The 20,207-nt window shown below is 33.7% G+C and overlaps 1 protein-coding gene across 1 annotated transcript in view; it reads left to right on the forward strand.

Moving 5' to 3' along the window:
* LOC102846746 (purine-rich element-binding protein gamma-like) overlaps positions 1 to 15,961 on the forward strand; it is a 39,959-nt gene extending 23,998 nt beyond the window's left edge. The window contains exon 2 of the mRNA XM_006884121.1: positions 15,074 to 15,961. Within this exon, the coding sequence (XP_006884183.1) occupies positions 15,074 to 15,454 (381 nt within the window). The 3' untranslated portion in view covers positions 15,455 to 15,961. The remainder of the gene's footprint in view (positions 1 to 15,073) is intronic.
* Positions 15,962 to 20,207: the final 4,246 nt, after the last annotated feature.

A 20,207-nucleotide genomic window follows, 5' to 3' on the forward strand; every position in this document is an offset into this window, starting at 1 on the left:
TTCCTTCTTTTTATATCTTTAGACTCAAATATGTCATCAAATTACTGTCAATTCTGAGCCAGACTGAAGTCAGTATTTTCATGCACTATCTATATCAAACCACTTGCCTAGATATTCTCCCTTTTCTGTATCAGCCTTTTTGCAGTTCTGTGTTTGACCTGCTATTCTTTAGCATTATTGTATGGACTTTCACCTAAACTTTCTAGAGGTTGAACCTGAAGACAAAAATAAGAGATCCCTATGCCTGCCCACAGGTCTTGTTGCCATATTATCTGTATTGCAGTTATTGTTTTGTTACCCTCAAGGTGAGCCAACTCATAGTTCACCTTTCAGCAAGCTTACAGAGGCAGTTTATTTGCAGAGGAGGAGATTGCCCATCTTTCTACCACAGAGCAGCTGGTAGATTTGAATCACATGTCTTTGGGTTGGCAACACAATTCCTCACCACTAAGCCATCAGAGCCCTAAAAAAGTTATTATTTAGAAAATTTAATAAAAATAATCATTATATTTGCATAATAAATTCTGTTAATTAAAAATCAACTTGTGAGTGTTGTCTCTACACTCTTGGGACAAAAAAAGAAATAAATGACCACATATGAAATTCAAAGTCTTTTTAAAAACCTATAGGAAAAAAGTGCAACAATTAATGAATGAAAATCCAAAATCTCTGTAAATGTTCATTAAAATTAATAAAATAAAAACCTATATGAAAGGATATGCCAATATTTTGTTAAAGTAACAAAAGAAAAATCCACCTCTTTTTCATTTGCATCTTTATATGATAATTATCATTAAAAACAGTGACTGGAAAGTACTGCAGCATTGTCATTCACACACTGGTAATCATGTTCATTGAATATATTGTAGGTGAAAATCAAAATAACAAATATTTCAGTAGAATTGAAAGTACTGTGGTTCATGTTCTGTTACCTGAGAAATTCTTTTAAATAAATTATTTTATACCCCAGGCGTTAACTGTTAACTACAGTTTTGTAGCATCACTAAAGAATTAGAAAGCTGAATTTTAAATGATTACGTGCAGTTTCAATTTAGCTCTCCCTTTTATCTTTATCTGAGGCCATAAAAGTTTCATGTTGGTTCCATCTCCCCAGGTTGAATCACTATGCTTAGAATTATCAAGAAAAAGCTTAATAGAAGTCCCACATTTGACAAGAGTTTAATGGTACTTTTACCTTCGCTTGAAAAGGAATTAAATAATACTTTTAATCCATTTTCTCCACCCTCTTGATCAGTAGCAGTAATTGTGGCTCTGTTTTTAGATGCCATGTTTCTACTGTGTTCAGGCACCTCAGCAGCCACAGAGACATTAGTAGCATAGACTTTGGTCTCAGCTAGTCCTGAATTCAAGTTTGAATTCTGTCATTTATTCATTTAATTTTGGACAAAGTACTTAACTTGACAGAGTTTTAAGCATTCATTCCATAAACTAGCACTTACTGATCACCCTCTATTGCTGGGATGTATCAGTAATAAACAGATAAGATGCCTTGCCCTCACAGAATCTATAGTCAACCTAAATTGTCTTTAAAAAAACATGTTGTAAGGTATATCATGCTGTTAGAAAGCTTTTATTTCTGTCACATAATGAATATTGAATATGTTCACTAATATCATTATTAGTGGGCTCTTTTGGCATAGTCTGTAAGTAATTGTGCATCTAACCCAAAGGCTAGGCCTCTCTAATCAAATCTAGTGGTGCCAAGGGAAAAGCTGGTCAATGTTCTTTTATAGTTTTCAACCTTGGAAACCCACTGTTGAATCAGGTAAGAAGAGTTGGTTTCGATTTCACAGTAATGCATTTTGATGGCTTTTAAAATTATTGTTAATTCTTGTCAGATCCCCTCCTCCAAAATGGTAATTCCCAGAATGTAATTTAAAACTTATCCAAGATTGGAAGGGAACCTCTTCCTATCTCAGAAATGCTCAAATAGAGTGGTAGCAAAGAAATTGCACTAGTTCTAATCTCTTGAGGTTGTTTACAGTCAAATGTGAAAGTGTATAATTGACAGGCAAAAAATATCTTGTGGAATGAAAAAGTATTGATCATAAAGACAAAAGATATAAACTTCATAAAAATTAAGGTCTTTTTCTAATCAAAAGACATCAGTAAAATGAATATACTGCCCACTGATTCAGGAGAAAGATGGGCAATCTCCTATGCAGTTTACTGCCTCTGAAAACCTGCCTGAGGGCCAGCTAAGAGTCACTTCTAACTCAACATCACATACAACCACCACCACAGATTGGGAAACACCAAAATTTAGTTTTAATTACTCAAAGAGGTCAGAACTACTTTATTATTATTTTCTATAATTGTTTTGCTTTGAGTTTTTAAGATAATGAATGACTCAACAGTCTACATTATTTGGGTAATAATTACTCAGCACTGCAGGATTACACTAATCTATTCCTTAGATTTCCTAGGCACTCATAGTGATCAACCAAAGAGTTTTTGGTCAAAAATCTACAATTTTAATTTTTGCCAGAAGTCTTTGGAATAAGATAATAGACTCATAGCAAATAGGAAAAGTGCTGTTGATATTATGTGGGTTGTTTAAAATCATTTCAAACATGACTTTGTTAAGTGGTTCTTCCATTATCCAATGCTTTTTTTCTCTACTAAGGGAGCTCTGGTGGCCTACTCGTGAGGGGTGGCACTGACAACTCAAAGGTAAATGATTCGGATCCACCACGTGCTTCCACAGAGAAAGGTGGGCTCTCTTACTGTGCTGTTTGTTGCTTGTGAAAATCCCCTAGAGGGTCAGCTATGGATCAGTTAAAACTCTATGGTATATAATAATAAAAATTTCTGTATTCAAAATCAGTGGAAGACAGTATATGAGGTTCATTGAGAATATATCTGTTTTCTTCTCTCAACTAGTAAAGTTCTTTTCCTCACTTAGTTGAAAGTTGAAAATACTATATATAAGATTGTACCTGGTTTTAAATCATTTTGGCCTTGAGAGAAAGTAGCTTTTGAAAGTTAGTGTAAAAAAATAAAAAAAAAAAGTTAATGTATGGTGTTTTAAGCCCTTAGTGGTGGTGAATATAAATTTATAGTTGTTTCAATTTATATTATAATTTTATGTTAGCAGCAGCAGGAATAAGACTTGTGGCTTAGGTATTTCAGAGCATTGCTTTCCCTCCTACCCCAACAACAGCAAAAATTAAATTTGTGCCTATGTTTTTCCTTTTTTAATCATAAAGAGTTTCTAATGTACAGTAAGAAGACACTATGTGAAGTAAGAAATGGCATTTTGGGGGATATGAAAGCCTTCATTCATTTATTCAACAAATACTCTATTAGTTCCCCCCATGGTCCAGGCATTGTGCTAGGAAATTGCCTTTATTTTTCATTTTCTTTCCTTCTAATCTCAAGTAGAGCTGATAATGAGTAGTGATATTACATACTTTCAATGTCTTCATTTAACATAAGCAGATTTGAGACAGTGTAAGCCTTTGAAGGGTTTGAATTGGATCACAGAATAAAATAAATGCAGAAGTAATTATCTGGCTTATGATAACCATTTTAATATTTCTGATGGCTGCTTGGCATCACTTATGGATAAGTACCATTCTGGATATTACTATTTTATTCATATAACCAGAAGAATTTTCTCACTTTTTAAATTGTCAGGTAATACATTCTTTAAATTGTCAGTAAGGAAAGTTATTTCTGTTAGAATTTGTAAATTCACTGAATATTTTTCTTTTTGATGTAGCCTTTTCAAAGCTGATTAACACTTGTGAACACTTGGGTTGAAATAAGGAATGAATCATTATAAATTAGGCCCCAACCACTACCATTTAAAAATTTCTTTTATACATACCATTTATGTGTTTGACTCTGTACCAAATAGGTTATGATAAAATAGTTTGCTTTCTAGTTAGCTGGTTTAAGTTATTCTCCTCTCAATACTAATGATACTTTCTAGATTCAACCAGTACCCACTTATTCTGGGGGAACCAAAGAAAAGAGGAGGCCATACTGCCAGGAGCACTTTCAAGTAGCAGTTGAAGCAAGCTTTTATGGCTTTATGAATTAATATTTTTACACTAATCTGACTTTGGAGCCCTCTTCTGTTCTAATATATTTTTAACATATTTTATATCCTTTCTTAAAGATAATACATTTAGTATTATCCATAAAACAATGTTTCTTTTTGTTCCCATAGTAAAAAACTATTTTGGCTCAGAACTTCTAGTACAAAAATCTGTGTCATCATTGGAATATTAGTCATAGAGCCATTATGGGTCATACTGGTATCCAAGACACCATGTAAAAAGGAGAAGTTTTAAAAATAAAAGAATGCCAAACAGCTTTTCCCATTAACATGAGTATTATGTTTAGCAGAAATGCTAATTAGCATTTTTTTTCCAAAGGCATAATGTTCAGTCTTACATGAACTACTCAGTTTTGATGAATATCAAGACATGGAACACTGCTGTCATTCCAGAAAAATGCCTTGCGCCCCTTGAATGGTTAACACTCCCTTTCTGCCTCCATCCTGACTTCCAGAAACAACCACTGATTTATTACTCTCACCATAAGTTAACTTTGTGTGTTGTGGAATTTCATATAAATTTTTTTTATTACTTATGTCTCACTTTTTTTCACTCAGTTTAAAAGTTCTGAGATAATCCAATGTGTTGGCTTTATCAATAGATACCAGTGTTATTGTTCTTAGGCCATTAAGTCAACTCATAGTGACCCTATGAATAAGAGACCTGAACCTTTTCCTATCCTACACCACCTCATGATCTCTGATATGCTGGACCCGTTATTGTAGACACTATGTCAGTCCATCTTGTTGAGGTTCTCATTCTATGACGCTACACTTTTCCCAGCATAATGTCCTTCTTCTGGACTGACCTGTCCTGATAGTATGCCCAAAGAGGGTGAGATGAAATTTCCTCCTGTAAGGAGGAACACCCTGGTTACACTTCCTCCAAGACAGACTTGTTTATACTCTTGCCAATCCAGAGGATAGACATTACTCTTCACCAACACTACAATGCAAAGGCAACCATACTTCTGTCATCCTTACTCATTGTTCAACTCTCAAATGTATCAGAAGTACTTGAAAATACCATGTCTTGGGTCAGGCACACCTTGATCTTTAAAATGACATTGTTGCTTTTGTGCACTTTGAAGAGGTCTTTTACAGCAGATTTTCCCAGTGCGACATCTCTTTTGATTTCTTAACTGATGTTACCATGGGTGTTAATTGTGGATTAAAGGAAATCAATGACTTGAAATCAACCTCAATCTTTTCTCTATCAATCAGAATCTTGTCTATTGAATCAGTGGTGAGAGTTTTGTTTTCTTGGCATTAATATAAAATCTATATTGAAGACTGTAGTCTTTGATCTTCTACAGCAAATGCTTCAATTACTCTTTACTTTCCACCAGTAAGGTTGTGTCATGTGCATAACACACATTGTTGATAAATCTTCTTCTGATCTTGATGTCAGATAATTCCCTTTTTTTTTCCAAATTGCATTTAATTTTTGAAAAATAAGCGTAATAAATAAGCAAATCTTCACTGAATATCTTTTATTGGTACATAGCTACAGTTACAATCATGGCAGCAAGCAGCCAGCAGTGGAATTGCACTGGAACAAAATAATTTCTAATTATAGTACTGAATGTCCGAACTCCCAACATGCAAACAACTCCCCACCTTAATTAGTGCATTCAGAGGTACTGTTTCGGGATACTCTAAATTATACTACAAAGAACAGAGAGATATTAGATAAGTGCACTTCAGCTATTACAGTGGCCATAGAACTAGTATTGTTTCCCTCATTTTATGGCCCTGCCTTAGCTTCTGAAAGTAAATGTGGAAAATAATTACAGATAAAGAGATTCTTGCTACAGTGTCTCTATTATTAAAACATACTAGAAGTAATGTATTGTTCATTAAAATGAAGATACCACGGTAGCTTTTATGCACTCTTAAAAATTGTATAATATGGAATTTATAGGCTCAGTTTAATTATTTGAAATTCATTTTGATCCTTAAACCCTAGTAAAGATTATAGAAATAAAGTAGAACATACGCAATAAGAGAAATGTCCATCTTTTTTTTCTAAATTTTGCATTAACTTTGGCTACATTTCGTCATTTTCAGAGTCAGTCTTTGAAACTTTGAGGAACAGTAATAAATTTAAACAAATTATATTGTGATTCTGCTGTTTTTAGGTGCTGCTGATTTGAGTATGACTCATAATGACCCTGTGAACAAAGGTTCTGAACCATGTCTTACCCTCACCATTTCTGACATACTATCCTCACCATTTCTGACATACTCAAGCTTATTGTTGCAATCACTATGTACATCTGGTTGAAGGCCTCCCTCTCTTTCACTGACCCCTCTACCTTGCCAAGCATAATGTCCTTTTCCAAGGAATAGCCTTTCTTAGAAACATGCCTTTAAAGTATGTGAGACAAAGCTGTCTCATCTATGCCTGCAAGGAGCACTCTAGCTGCACTTTCTCCAAAACATGTTTATTTGTTCTCTTGGCAGTCCATGGAATATTCAGTACTCTTCTCCAATACCATAGCTCCTAGGCATTAGTTCTTCTTCTGTCGTCCTAGGAAGCTATCATCAAGTGCTTATAGATAAAACTGAAGCAGAAGTGGCATCCACTTCCTAAACAACATACCTCTGGAAACTCTATGAACTTTGAGAAATGAGGATAGTTACAGAAAGCCTTCGGGTCTTTTGTTCAGAGAGTAGCTATGAGTCGTGATCGACTCAACAGCAATCAGCAACATAGATAAAAAAGAATGAGCTCTCGTTGCCTAGTGGTAAGAAGCTGTGCTGCAGTCCTGACAGCACATGGTTCAAATCCTCCAGCTGTTCCCGTGGGAGAAAGATGGACAGTCTCCTCCACTCTGATTTACTGTCTGAAAATCTGCTACAGAGTCAGTTCTGATTCAGTTGTAAACAACAACATAGATTAAGAGGATGAATTTTTATTATTTATTCTTACCCAGAAAAAAGAGGGTGGGTTTTTATATAACTAAATCGAAAGAGAGGATTGCTCTGAACTTTGCTATTCCTATCCTTACCATCTCCACCATCAAGGCTGCAGGAGCACAGAACACTATGTGACATACCAACAGACTACACAACAAAGCCTTTCTTAATACAAAGTTCATTTATCCTTTTCTATATTTATTCAACTGTTTATCAAAGCAAATAATAACCATGTGATAAGCCAATGTTCATGGTGGCTCCATGGGAAAAGCTTCCCAACTGAAATAGAAAATTTAGGCAGATGAATGGGGAAACACTGATAAATCTTTCTCATTGATGTATTCATTATTTATTTAACCTTTTTATCTACCACTAAATATACATACTCCCTTTCCCTGTCTTTGCTCATTTTTTTGTACTTATGGTTCCTAAATTATTTTGCTGTATTCTTATTTCATTTTGATAATTCCAAAATTACTGAAATAAGACTTCCTTTCAGCCTGACTTACTTTAATTTAGAACTTGGCTTAAACCTTTTTGTGTGTGTGTGTGTGTGTGTGTGTGTACTAAAAAGTCACATTTGGATTACCAAGAGAATCTCATTAGTATTACATATTTAACCTATAAAGAAGACTCTCAGTTCTGTTATACTAAGCCTCAAGGATATAGGTTCCACACTACTTTTGAGAAGTTTGCTTAAATTCATTAAACAGATATCATTTTGGCTGTAATAACCCACTTTAGTAAACTGATAGTGATGTTTGTTGCTGAATAGAAAAAATAAGAATATAACCCTTGTTCCAAATTGAGTGTAATAACAATTTCATGTTAGAAGGATAAATTGAAGAGATCTTGGGTTGTGAAATAAAGAATTATAAAACTGATTTGCCAGTTAATATGAGAGGTTTGAAGGGAATGTTTTCTTTTAACAAAAAGAATAGCTGAAAGTAAATCATCTTCCTTACACCCACGTATGGTTTTGTCAAATAAAAATTAAGGTTTTACTTCCAAGTTTTGGAAAAAACAATGTTTTGTTCTTAATCAAAATGTTGCCATTAATAGTGCTTATTAACTTATACAGCAATTTTTTTATAGATTTGAAGTTAATATTGTAGCCATTTGTCTTTTCCATTAATATAATTTAAAACTTAATTCTAATTTTTTACAAAGAAATATATTCCTCTTTCTCTCTGTAAAGTTGGAAATGAGGCCAGAATTGTGTTTAAATGATAGTATGTATTTAAAGGACAAGTTCATGTAAAGTGATAGGGATAGGAGCAAACTCCTTACTACTAATTTTGCTGAAACTGAAAGTAGTTAGACTATGCACAGTAATAAGCTCGTGTACTTAAGTAGATTTAATCCTCATTTAGAATATTTTTCATAATATTGTTGTAAAGGACTAAATAAATGGTGATGTTTTTAAAATAAATTTAATACAGATGTTACAAAGAATGCCTAAACATCACACTTTTTTAGATTTAAGTATCCTTTTTCCCTTAAAAATAAAATACACTTTAAATACTCCATGTTGTTGTTGTTATGTGCCGTCGAGCCATTTGCGACTCATAGCGACCCTACGTACAAGAGCCCTAAAGTGTGCCAATTGTACTGTCTCTGACACTACCATCCCGATTATCCCATTCACTGAATCAGTCCACCTGCTAGAGGGCATTCCCCTCCTGCGCTGTCCCTCCACCCTCCCAAGCATGATGTCCTTCTCCAAGACTGGTCTCTCCTCACAATATGTCCAAAGTATGTTAGACGAAGCCTCAGAATCCTTGCCTCCAAGGAGCCACCCGGTTTTAGATGCCTAATATCAGAGGAGAAACCAGTTAGCACAGTATAGAACTGTAGAGCTAGGAAAAACGTTAGACATTATCTAATTTAACTCTTCAGCATTCCTCTTACTTAATAAAACCACTATTCTCACATCCAGATAAATTGAAGAACCTAAATCCCTGTGGTCCTCTTTTTGTTCTGACATTCTCCATATTAATGCTAATGATGGCAACTTTGAAGATTATGTCTTTGATTCATTATGCCATAATTAGTTTAACAAATAGTATGCATAACCACATGTTTAAATTTTAATCATTGACAAAAAGAAAGATGGCTAATCCCATCTTGGAGGACTTGTTATAACTGCCAGTCACTTGTTCGGTACTCAGAAGAGCACTTCAGATACGCCCTTTTGCCATAGCAATTTAGCTGTGAGTACCCTATGAACCTGAAGAAAGGACGAAAGTTATACAGTTGTCCAGGTCTTTCGTTCATAGGGTCACTATGAGTCACCTCCAACTCGACGACACTTAACAACAACAACTACTTAGCCTGTTTTGGTGGAGAGGCAAAAGTGGATCAGCACAACTTTTCAGAACTGGGAGTCAAGGAGATTATGTTGAGATTATTCTGTTTTTCTCACTCCCTTTCTCATTCTTTACATGAACAGATGTTTCTTTACAACATGAGTTAACCATTTCATTAAGCAGAAAATATCCTTTCATCTCTGGGAGCATATGATACACATAACACAGCCATGGATAATGCTCTAACTGCCTAACCCTTCAACATACATCTAGTTACATAATATCACTATCTTCTCAAAGGCATTGTTGGTTTTAGGTGCCAGTAAGTTAACTATAACTCACAGCAACCCTATGAATAATAGATAGCACTTTCCTGAACAAATCTGCCCTATACTATGCCATCCTCAAAAATCTCTGATACACTCTAGTATTATTTTTTTTACCAGCACAGTTTTCAGTCCATCTATTTAGGAGTCTCCTCTTTCTTTGACTCTCAACCTTTCCCAGCATGATGTTTTTTTCCCAAGAATTGGCCCCTCTTGACAACATGGCAGTATATGAGATAATGCTTCACCATCCTTGCCTCTAAGGAGCAACCTAGTTGCACTTCCTCCAAGACATATTTATGTGTTCTTTTTGCAGTACATGGGTTATTCAGGACTATTCTCCAGCACCACAATTCAAAGACATCACTTCTTCCATCATCCTTCATTGTCTAAATTATGGATGCACAAGAAGGAGCTGAAGGTTTACAAACCCTCCATAACTCTACCACCAAATAGGTGGGGAGTCTATCAATTCTGCTTTATTCATAGGGATACATTGAGAAATAATGATGATAACTAGTTGTAAGACAGTTTTTTTAAAAAATAAGAAGTACCATAAAGGCTGATAAATAGAAAAAAATATATATATACACACATATATATATATATATAATCTCAGAAGCAATTCTTAACGGTATGTGGAGTTCATTTTGTCAAGAGTATGTGGCTGCTGCCAAGGATAAATACAACTGCCTAACTTTCACAAAGTCAGAAAGGATCAGTGTATATTAATGAGAAAGATTGTGGAATCTTTTATTATTTTGGAGTACTACATGAGCTTAATATTGCCAAAATATCACATACAGTTTTGCAGTTTCCTCACAAACCTTCAGTTTCTCTTCATAATCTTCTGTATTTCAATATTTATTTGAAGTTTATTTCTCTAAAAATGTTTAAATGTTGAAGTCATCCACTATTATTATTTACTGTTACTACCTTATACTGCAAGACTTAGAGGTTCATTAATTAAATAGGATGAATCTATCCCATCTGTGATTAACGTGTCAGTATGCTGTGTATGAGTTATTATATATGATGCTTTTAAATTTTTACTTATGTATTAAAATGTCTTCATTCTCTTAAAACACTGATATACCAATTTATATCCTATTCTGTGACCAAAACAGAAAACTTTTCAAAATTCGGTTTTTCTTTCATTTATTTTTTATATGTTGTTGTTACTATACGATGTCATCTAGTCCAGTATACCCACATTCAGATTCTCAAACTGTAAGAAAAGGAAGGGGTACTTTGTTAATAGTCATTTAATATGCTGTGGCTATGAACTAATGCTAATTTTAACATTAGCATGCTGACTATGTTTTTACCAGTAATTTTGCCATAGTTAACTGGGATATTATGGTAGTTTTTAACGGCAGGTGGCAGAGCAGAACACAGATGATCTGTCTTGAGAATCATCATTTTATAATCTCTTTCCTCTAGACAATCTCTTTGTGTTGGTTAGTGACTGCTCTAGTTTTATAATGAAACGTCTCTCTAATTTTCCTTCATATGCAGAAACTACAAACAATATTCAAAACTTATATGTATTCCACTTATCAGATGATTATTACATTATGTGGAGATCTTTGGGAGCTCTAGTGTCGTCATTCATAGGGAGTCGCTCTGGTAATCCATGCTTCTCTGACAATTCATAAACTGATTTACAAAAGTCAATAACCTATAATTCAGTTCTGTAAAGTTGTTTATTATTTTATTTGTTCCATGTATTACTACTTTGATTTCATAACTTTTGTCCTTATATTACTGGTATGCATTTCCATTTAATACCCCTATTTAGGATAAGAGAGCTCTGGTGGCTAATGATAAGGAGCTGCACTAACAACCCAGTGGCACACAGTTCAAATCCACTAGCTGATCTGTGAGAGAAAGATGGGTAGTCTCTCTTGTGCAATTTACTGCTTCTGAAAACCCACTGGAGGGTCAGATATGAGTCCGTTCTGACTCAAAAGCAAACAACAACATTTAGAATAAAGAGGAACTTTGGAGAGTAGCAACTCATGCATCAGATATTTTGTTATACTTAATCAAAAGGAACAGTGAAGGTTAGAAACCTCCTTGCTTAATACTGCTTTCAGAACTTGGCTATAACATTTATTGTCACTCCAGTGATTAAGAGACTAAGAAAATATTTCATATAGTCAGGATAACTAAACCAATGTTTTTTATTTTTTGTCTTTTTAAAAACAAACATGACTTCTGTCCATATTGCATTGTAGAATCTTCATAAAATTTGCTTAAACAAACTTAATTGATGCTTCCAGATTTTATGTGAGTACTTTGGCTATACTTGGATTTGAATTTTCCTAATGACTAAGGTTCTTAACAATTATTTTTTAAAAAAAGGAAGAAAATCTATACTGTTTTCAGGAAGTTATATTTCATCTAGCTATATTTATGCTAAGTTTGTGAGATTGTTCTATACAAATATGAAAACTGTATATAAGTAAATTTCCAAAAAGTAGCATCATGTATATTTTAGAAAAATATTTGGTAACTTGTGGCACTTTGGTAAAGGAATGTGCAATTATAAAGGTTTATACCATTTTCATTTCCTTTTAAATTCCTTGGAAATTACCCTTACTAGGCTTTAGATTTAAAACCAAACCCGAAGGCTAGCACTTTTTTCTACCATTAATTCCCATGCTTGCTCTCCCACCCACTTCCCCTTTTACCTAGTTAAATGATACATTTAAATTAAACTGTTCTTTGCCGTGAATTTAAGCTTTCCTTCTTGACCTGAACCTCAAAAAGCTTTATTTGAAGACATATTTTTCATTAATCCACTGGTATTCAGAAAAGCATTTTAGTTGTTATAACCAGTTAATATACATGACATTAGCAATTTTCTGATAAAGTATCTGTAAATCCCTGAAAAAATCATTTTCAGGCATTTCAGTTAAATTGTATTATGGTCAATTGAATAGTTAATATCCATACAATCATGATTCATCCTAATATTTAAAGCTGCCATGGTAGTCAAGCACACAATGGTGCTTGAACATACCCATATCCCCCAAAGAGAATGGCAAGATTTATATAAAGTAGAACTTTATATGATTATGGCTGTTATGGCTTCTAGGATACCAGTATTTTACTGTGATACATCCATGGATAGAAGCAGCAAAATAAAAACGAATATAAATGCTTTAACATAAAAATGTTGCAATCAATATAGATTATGCATAAACTATTGCAATAAAACATATTTATTGTGCCTGTATCTGAAGATTTACTTTAGATTTTCTCTGCCTCTCACTTAAAGCTGCACAAAATAATTCAAATGTGAAGACAACAGAATATATGAGTGAATTAAATGGTGACTATGTGATTGGTTGCCAAAAGATTAGTTACTATGTTGAATTTTTTGAGGGGCTTTGGATATTGTATATTATGACATGAATTGTTCATAAACAACATGTATTTCTTGTGTACAAATCACAGCATTTAGAAATTACACATCCTTTCCTTTTCACACAGAGTGAATTTGGAAGTTGAAATTCAATTATAGCATTGTCAGCTACTGATTTAAAAGTACATAATATGGATTGAAAGATTAAATAAGATCTACAAAGGATACTAGTTAGTAATAGTAACCCATATACTATTAAACTGTAGATGATGTTGAGTTGATTACAAAGCCTTAAAATATTTTAGTGAAATATTAATTACCTGGTAAAGAAGGCACTTTATTACCTTAAACTAGAACTTTGTACGTAGAATTTGTCTAAAATTCCCTCAGATATTCTTTATCCTTTTATAAAATTTACCCTCCTTAGGTTTTTTTCCTTAAACCTCTTGTAGCAAAATGTAACAATTCACACTATTTTAACAGAAAATTATATACATAGCAAACAATAAACAATACAGAACTCATATTAGGATAACAAAAACATGTGTAATAATAGTAGTACTATAAATATTGTACAATCATTTGAAGCTTAAAAAATGTCGAGAAAATTTACCGTTTATGATGTAAACAATTTTTAGTCAATTTTTTTATGTTATTTTTAATTTCACCTTGTCTTGAAATGTTGATCAAACATAAAGGCAATCAAAATTATTAATCTGGCCCATCGTGAATCAATTTTGATTTAATTCAGATTTTTAAATGTAAGCCTAAAACATTAAGAAGTCTATTTTCTTCTGTGGTTAAGTCAGCCATACCCAGTCAATTATGAAGTTTAAACGAATACTGTGTATGTGCTGGTATGTATATCTGTTTCTTCATCATAAAATTAGTAATTGAAATATACATTTGATTAAGCAGAAAAAATATAGGATATGTTTTTCTTAGCAAATTTTGGCTTCAACATTTTCAAATGAACATTTATTACTCTTTCTAACATTTATAGGATGCACTGACTTTTATCCAAGAATGTTTTTCAACAGAAGAACATTTCACAATGAGCAAACGTTTTTCTTGTTTGTTTGTTTGTTTGGGGGTAGTTCTTAAAAAAAGAAAAAATATATAATTTAGCATATTCTCTTTCATTCCTAATGGTGAGCCTTTTTCTCTCACTCATTCTAAATTCTTTACTAAAATGTAAATGCAGCTTCATAGACACAATCGTCATTACATAAAGTAGAAGAGTCATGTTTATCAGAAGTCTCTCTATATCATACAGAGACTAAAGACATTCCATGTCAATTCTTTGGTTTGTTTCTTTGTTTTCTTTTAAAAGTGACATATATTAACCCAAAGGTGTGTTATTGTCATGGCATGAACAATCTTAAATGTAGATCTATCGAGTATTTTGTGATGCTGAGTAACAGACTTTTCTCAAATCTCTGTGATGCTGAATATTTTCCTTAGAAAGTTTTGTTCAATGTTAGATTGTTGTTCTGAAAGATGTTGGTCCTAGTGGGGTTTTTAAAAATCGGGGAAAACAAATAGACGCATGTATTACAAGTATAGAAATGGTGAACTAATTGTAAACTTACCGTATAGTACTGACTCTATTTTCAAAAAAGGTTTTGCTGTTAAATATATATATATATAAAACATAAAATTGCTGCTGTACTGTAATTGAGTACTTTTTCCTAAAGGACCCTGTTATCACTATTCCAGAATTAGAAGTTGGGCAGATACATGATTGATTCATGTGTCTGCATAGATGCTTCAAGGTATATTCCTCTCTTGGTGAGTAAAAAACATTTTTCCTTTGGCATCAATGCATTGAGATCTGAATATACCTGTATCTATTTATTTTTATTGTTCATTTCTTATACAGTATCTTCTAATATGCCAAAATTGGGCTAGATACAACTTAAAATTGAGGGTTTGTTACATGCTTTCTAACAGAAAGGTTTTCAACTATGTTAATCATGGGTTTGTGCGGTGAAAATAGTAAAACTCCCTTTAAAATTTCATATTTGCTAAATTTAAATTAATATTTTTTCTTTAGCTCACAATTTACCCTAAATCCAGAGAGAATATCAACCCTTTTCACTGTTGTCAAATCAAGCATAAGGAACAGCCCTATGACACTACAAACACAGTTGAGGAATCAGGAATAAGTCTTATGTCACACTCCAGAATAAAGACATTCGGTGAAAGAATTGAACCGAAGTTCATCATGAATGCAAGGCTTCTGTACTTGACATTCCTCCACGGAAGGGAAGACAAGTATCAACGCCATTGGCATCCTTTTCAAACTGATCTTATGTGGAATACCTTCCACCACACTGGAGTACTTCTTGACTCTTATCAGGTTTTTGTTTTCTTTTTAAATTCATCAATCCTTTCCATTTTCAAACTGCCATTTGTCTGCATTGAGATAGAGTAACAAAGATTTGAAAATTCTTTCTTAAGAGATCATGTAACTATATAACTCTGAACTTAAAAATTATGAGGTGGTGGAGAATTTCAACCCACTGCCTCTTACAAGAAACACTTTTTTAAATCTGTAACTGCTTTAGTGTTAACAGGGTACGAGGTGGTTTTCGTCCTGTATTGTATTTAAAAGGTTTTCATTGATTGGTGATTGTATTGTACTGTATGAAAACAAATCATAAATTGCCTTGTATTGTTTATATTAGACCATACCATGTACTATTTCAGTTTTCATGTTCCAAGTCTTTCAATGATGCATGTTAACAGTTAGGTCCTAAAATTTTGTGGTGCTAATTCTTCCATACCCAATGGTGCTTTTGTGGATGCTAACTGCATACATGCTGAACAAAGCTTGAAGCTTAAAATTTTCCTCCCATCCTCTGTTTATATGAAGTAAAATAAAATAACTTGAATTTGTCTCAAAGTACCACTGACAATCTAATAAACTGGTTTATATGTGTGATTACTGTGGATTTTCAATCATTTTTCAGAAAGCAGTTCAGTTCCAGTGGGCCCTTGTATATTATGTATTTATTTAATTATTTCATTTGGGCCCCCAAATTTATGGTATCCATAGGAATTTAAATCCAGATAACCTGGCTTCTAAAATCAAGCTTATTTATATGGGATATATAAAAACTAGGCCTATAAGATATGGAAATAATTACATTTAAAAGACAGCAAATATGTCATTGTAGTGTTTTTGTGCTGTTTTATTCTTTTACTAACAAAGCTGTGTCATAAGATTGAGCCAGAAGTTAAATTTGCATGGAAGCAAGTAAGCCTTCAAAAACCTTTATTACTTAAATGCATTGAAAGACCCATTCTTGTACCCTGATAACTAAGAATAAATTCCAGTCCATATATGTGAAAATAGTAACCAAAAAATTTAAGCGGGAATATTTTGGGAGACGCTGACATATAAAAATGGCTCAATGGAAAAACTCATTCAGTAATTTTCTTCCTTGGATTTTTAACTTAAGCATCTGTACTGAGAATCATGACATTAGGACAAGTGAAGTTGCTGTCGTCCTGGGGCATAGGTCTATTTTTCTCACACCAGAGATAAAGTTAGTATTGAGATGATATGCAGATGTGTGTTCCAACCTTGATTATTTTGTCTGATCATGAGTAACTTTAATTTTTTTAAAAATATTCAAACTCACATTTATTAAAGCTCATTGGAATAGCTAATACTGATCAGACTGATAAATCCAATCTAGTTTGTATCTGAAATGACCTTTCCAAATGCTTAGAACTCTATTGAATAAAAAGAGTATAAGCACAGTGATTGTCTCAAATAGTTCTTAAATATTGTCTAGATTCTGACATCAAATTATGATATGATGAGAAAAGAGCTAATGAGAACACTTGGTTGGATTCTTTGTGACACTCCTGAATAAATGCAAAATTTCCTGACAGCCTTTCCCAGAAAATGGAGACCGTAAGTGGTGCAAACAGTTAATGCTAACTGAAAGGTTGGAGGTTCAAGTCCATTCAGAGGTACCTTTGAAGAAAGTACTTGGAAAAAGTTTTAGCCATTGAAACCCTGTGGAGCACATGGTGTCATCTTGAGTCAAGAGTCACCTTAATAGCAACTGGTTTACTGGTTTCCCTAAAGATATTTCTACGTATGTTTCTGTAACTACTTTTACAGCATTCCATTTTGTGAAAACTGGTCAATAATAAAGATGCTACAAAATAATTCCAGATTTTCTTTGTGAGTAAAAGTCTATGTATATTTTAGAAGAACTTCATTCCTGTGATAATGTCTCATTTATTGGAAGAGAAATTAACTCTAATTTTATGAAAGGATGATAGAATAAATAACTTGCTTTTTGAAAAAAATTTTTATTCTACTGATAATTTAAAATTTTATTTTCACAGTCAACCAGACATGTATTATTGTTCATCACAATATTTTTCCCACCTGAAAACTTATTTTCACAAAATTGTTTCTTATACAGCCCTAAATAAAGTGAATGCACTTTGAAAATGTGATTCATTTGTCAAAATGTAATCTCTCATTTCCGTGAAATCTTCACTTAAGTTTTGACAAAGTTAACAATTATGTCTGTCTTCATAGTTTTATCAGTATTATTTTGACCACGTGCCCTTTCTTTCCATAGAACAATAATTTCCAACAACTTATTATATGTTCATGGTATCCTCTGTCTTTGAATAATAGCAGTTCTCAAAGGTATTCAGATATTCTCCATTGAGGACCATCTTTTAAAATAAAATGTATGTGCCCTGGAAGCTTAACCTCACCCATCTTAGGGAACTAATTCTTACTGGAAGTTTGAAAATGGCTAATAATAATAATAATAATGTCATTTCTCAAAAAAGAGACAGTCTATATAATTTCTACTTTGTCTTCATTCATTCTTGTTAAAAATATTGAAATAGGTGAATCCACACTTAAGTTAAAGTTATGTTTATTACCTCCCTTTTTATCCCTGGGGAATGAGAAATCTCTTGGAAAATAGCTATGAAGTAATACAAGTCACACACAAAAAAACAAATAAGTGATAGTCCATAAGCCTGAATAAGTCAGTAACTTCAATTAGCTCAGCACTACATTCCCAAATTAGCATTTTTTATGCTTTGAATAGTGAATAAAGCATATTCTTGCAAAACATAATGTTTGCTATCATAAAAGACCTGATGAAAGACTGGCTTATGAATATGAAAAAGGACTCCATGGGTTGGTCTTCAGTTTTGTGTATTTAGAAACTAGGGGTTTTTAGTGTATTCATAAGAGCTTCCTTTTATATCGGTTATAAAACACCCTCAGCATCAGATGTACAATGGAGAAACCAATTAAACTATAACATAAAAGAAGTGTTACTCATAGATACTATAATTAAAAGGAAATCTTACATAAAAAGTGGATGCTGAGGTTTTTCACAATTTATAAAACTATTACTATGAGCATGGATTATTTTTAAAATATATTTATAAGAAAGTAATAAATGTTAGGCAGATTAGTATACCTATATCAATGTTTCTGCACATTTCGGTAAGGAAGCCTGCTTCTAAAACTTGAATGTCAGAATGTTATTTAGCAAGTATAAAATCAGATAAATGGACATGAGCAATAGTAACGAATAACATCATGTCATGATGGACTTTATGATGGAGACATATGCACCAACAAAACAGGAATAATTACTTCAGCTCATCAGAGTATAGTCATCCCAAGTCAGAAATAAATACTACTGACAATTCCACATACTTTGAATCTTTTTTTTTTATTTCCTTGACTCACCATCTTTCAATGAGAAAATACTATTGATTTTCCCCCCATTATTCACATATTTTACATTGTTGTTCTTGTTGTTATGTGCCACCAAGTCACCTGTGACTCCTAATGACCCTATGTACAATAGCTCTGAACCCTGCCCTACCCTGAGCTAGTCTTACTGTCTCCGACACACCTACCCCCATTATCTCTTTTACTGCATCAATCCATCTCATCCAGGGTCTTCCTCTCCTGCACTGTTCCTCCACCCTTCCAAGCATGATAACCCTATCCAAGGACTTGTCTCACCTGGCCATGTGCCCAAAGTATGTGAGATGAAGCTTCAAAATCCTTACCTCCAAGGAGAAACTTGATTTCACCCTCTCCAAGACAGACCTGTTTCTTCTCTTGGCGGTCCATGGTATATAGGATATTCTTCTCTAGCACTACAACTCAAAGGTATCAGTTGTTCTTCTGTCATCCCTAGTTATTGTCTGGCTGGATTAGGTACACCTTAGTCTCTAGGCTGACATCATTGCTCTTTAGCACTTTGGAGAAGTCCCTGGCAGCACCGTTCCTCAGTGCAATTCATCTTTTGATTTCCTGACAGCTGGTACCAGGAGTATTGACTGTGGAGCCAAGCAAGCTGAAATTGTTAACAACCTTAAACTCTTCTCCGTTTATTGTGATGCTGCCCATCGGCTCAGTGGTGAGAATCTTTGATTTTTTTGATGTTGAGCTTCATTTATATTGAAGACCACAATCCTTGACCATCTGCAGCAAATGCTTCAGGTCCTCCTCATTTTTAGCAAGCCAGTTTGTGCCATGTGCATAACACAGGTGGTTGATAAGTCTATCTCCAGTCCTGATCTTAAGCTTAGTATCACATGGTCACAGGGTTTCTTGGAGTCATACTTGACTCAGCAGTCCCTAACAACCACAACAGTATCACACTAGGCTCCTTAATGAGCTAATGACATTTTCTAATTATCACTTCGAGACATCTGGTGGCCTAATGGTAAAGAATTGCACTGCCAACCCAAAGGCACACAGTCCAAATCCACCAGCTGCTGCACAGCAGAAAGGTGACAGTCTCCTCAGATGTTGTTTACAGTGTCCTAAAATCTACGGGAAGATCAGCTATAAGTTGGCTCCAAACCAAACCAATGGTGGTGACAACATTTATCAGTTAATATTACGTTATTATAGATATCATATAGGGAGTTCCAGTGACGTAGTCTGTAGGGAGTTGCACTGCTAGCCCAAAAGTCACACCTCTCTGATGGTTCCAAATCCATCAGCAGCTTCAGGGGAGGGAAATAGACATTACTATTCTGTGTTATTTACAGCCTTGGAAACTCATTGAGGGTCAGCTGTGAGTTGACTTTGATTCAACAGCAAGGGGCTTGAGTTGGATATATAATCGCTATGTAAAATACATGTCCTGTATATATCAATATAA

This window comes from Elephantulus edwardii, unplaced genomic scaffold (assembly GCF_000299155.1).
Source record: "Elephantulus edwardii isolate Elephantulus edwardi_28Jun2011 unplaced genomic scaffold, EleEdw1.0 scaffold00031, whole genome shotgun sequence".
NCBI classification, from domain to species: Eukaryota; Metazoa; Chordata; class Mammalia; order Macroscelidea; family Macroscelididae; genus Elephantulus; species Elephantulus edwardii.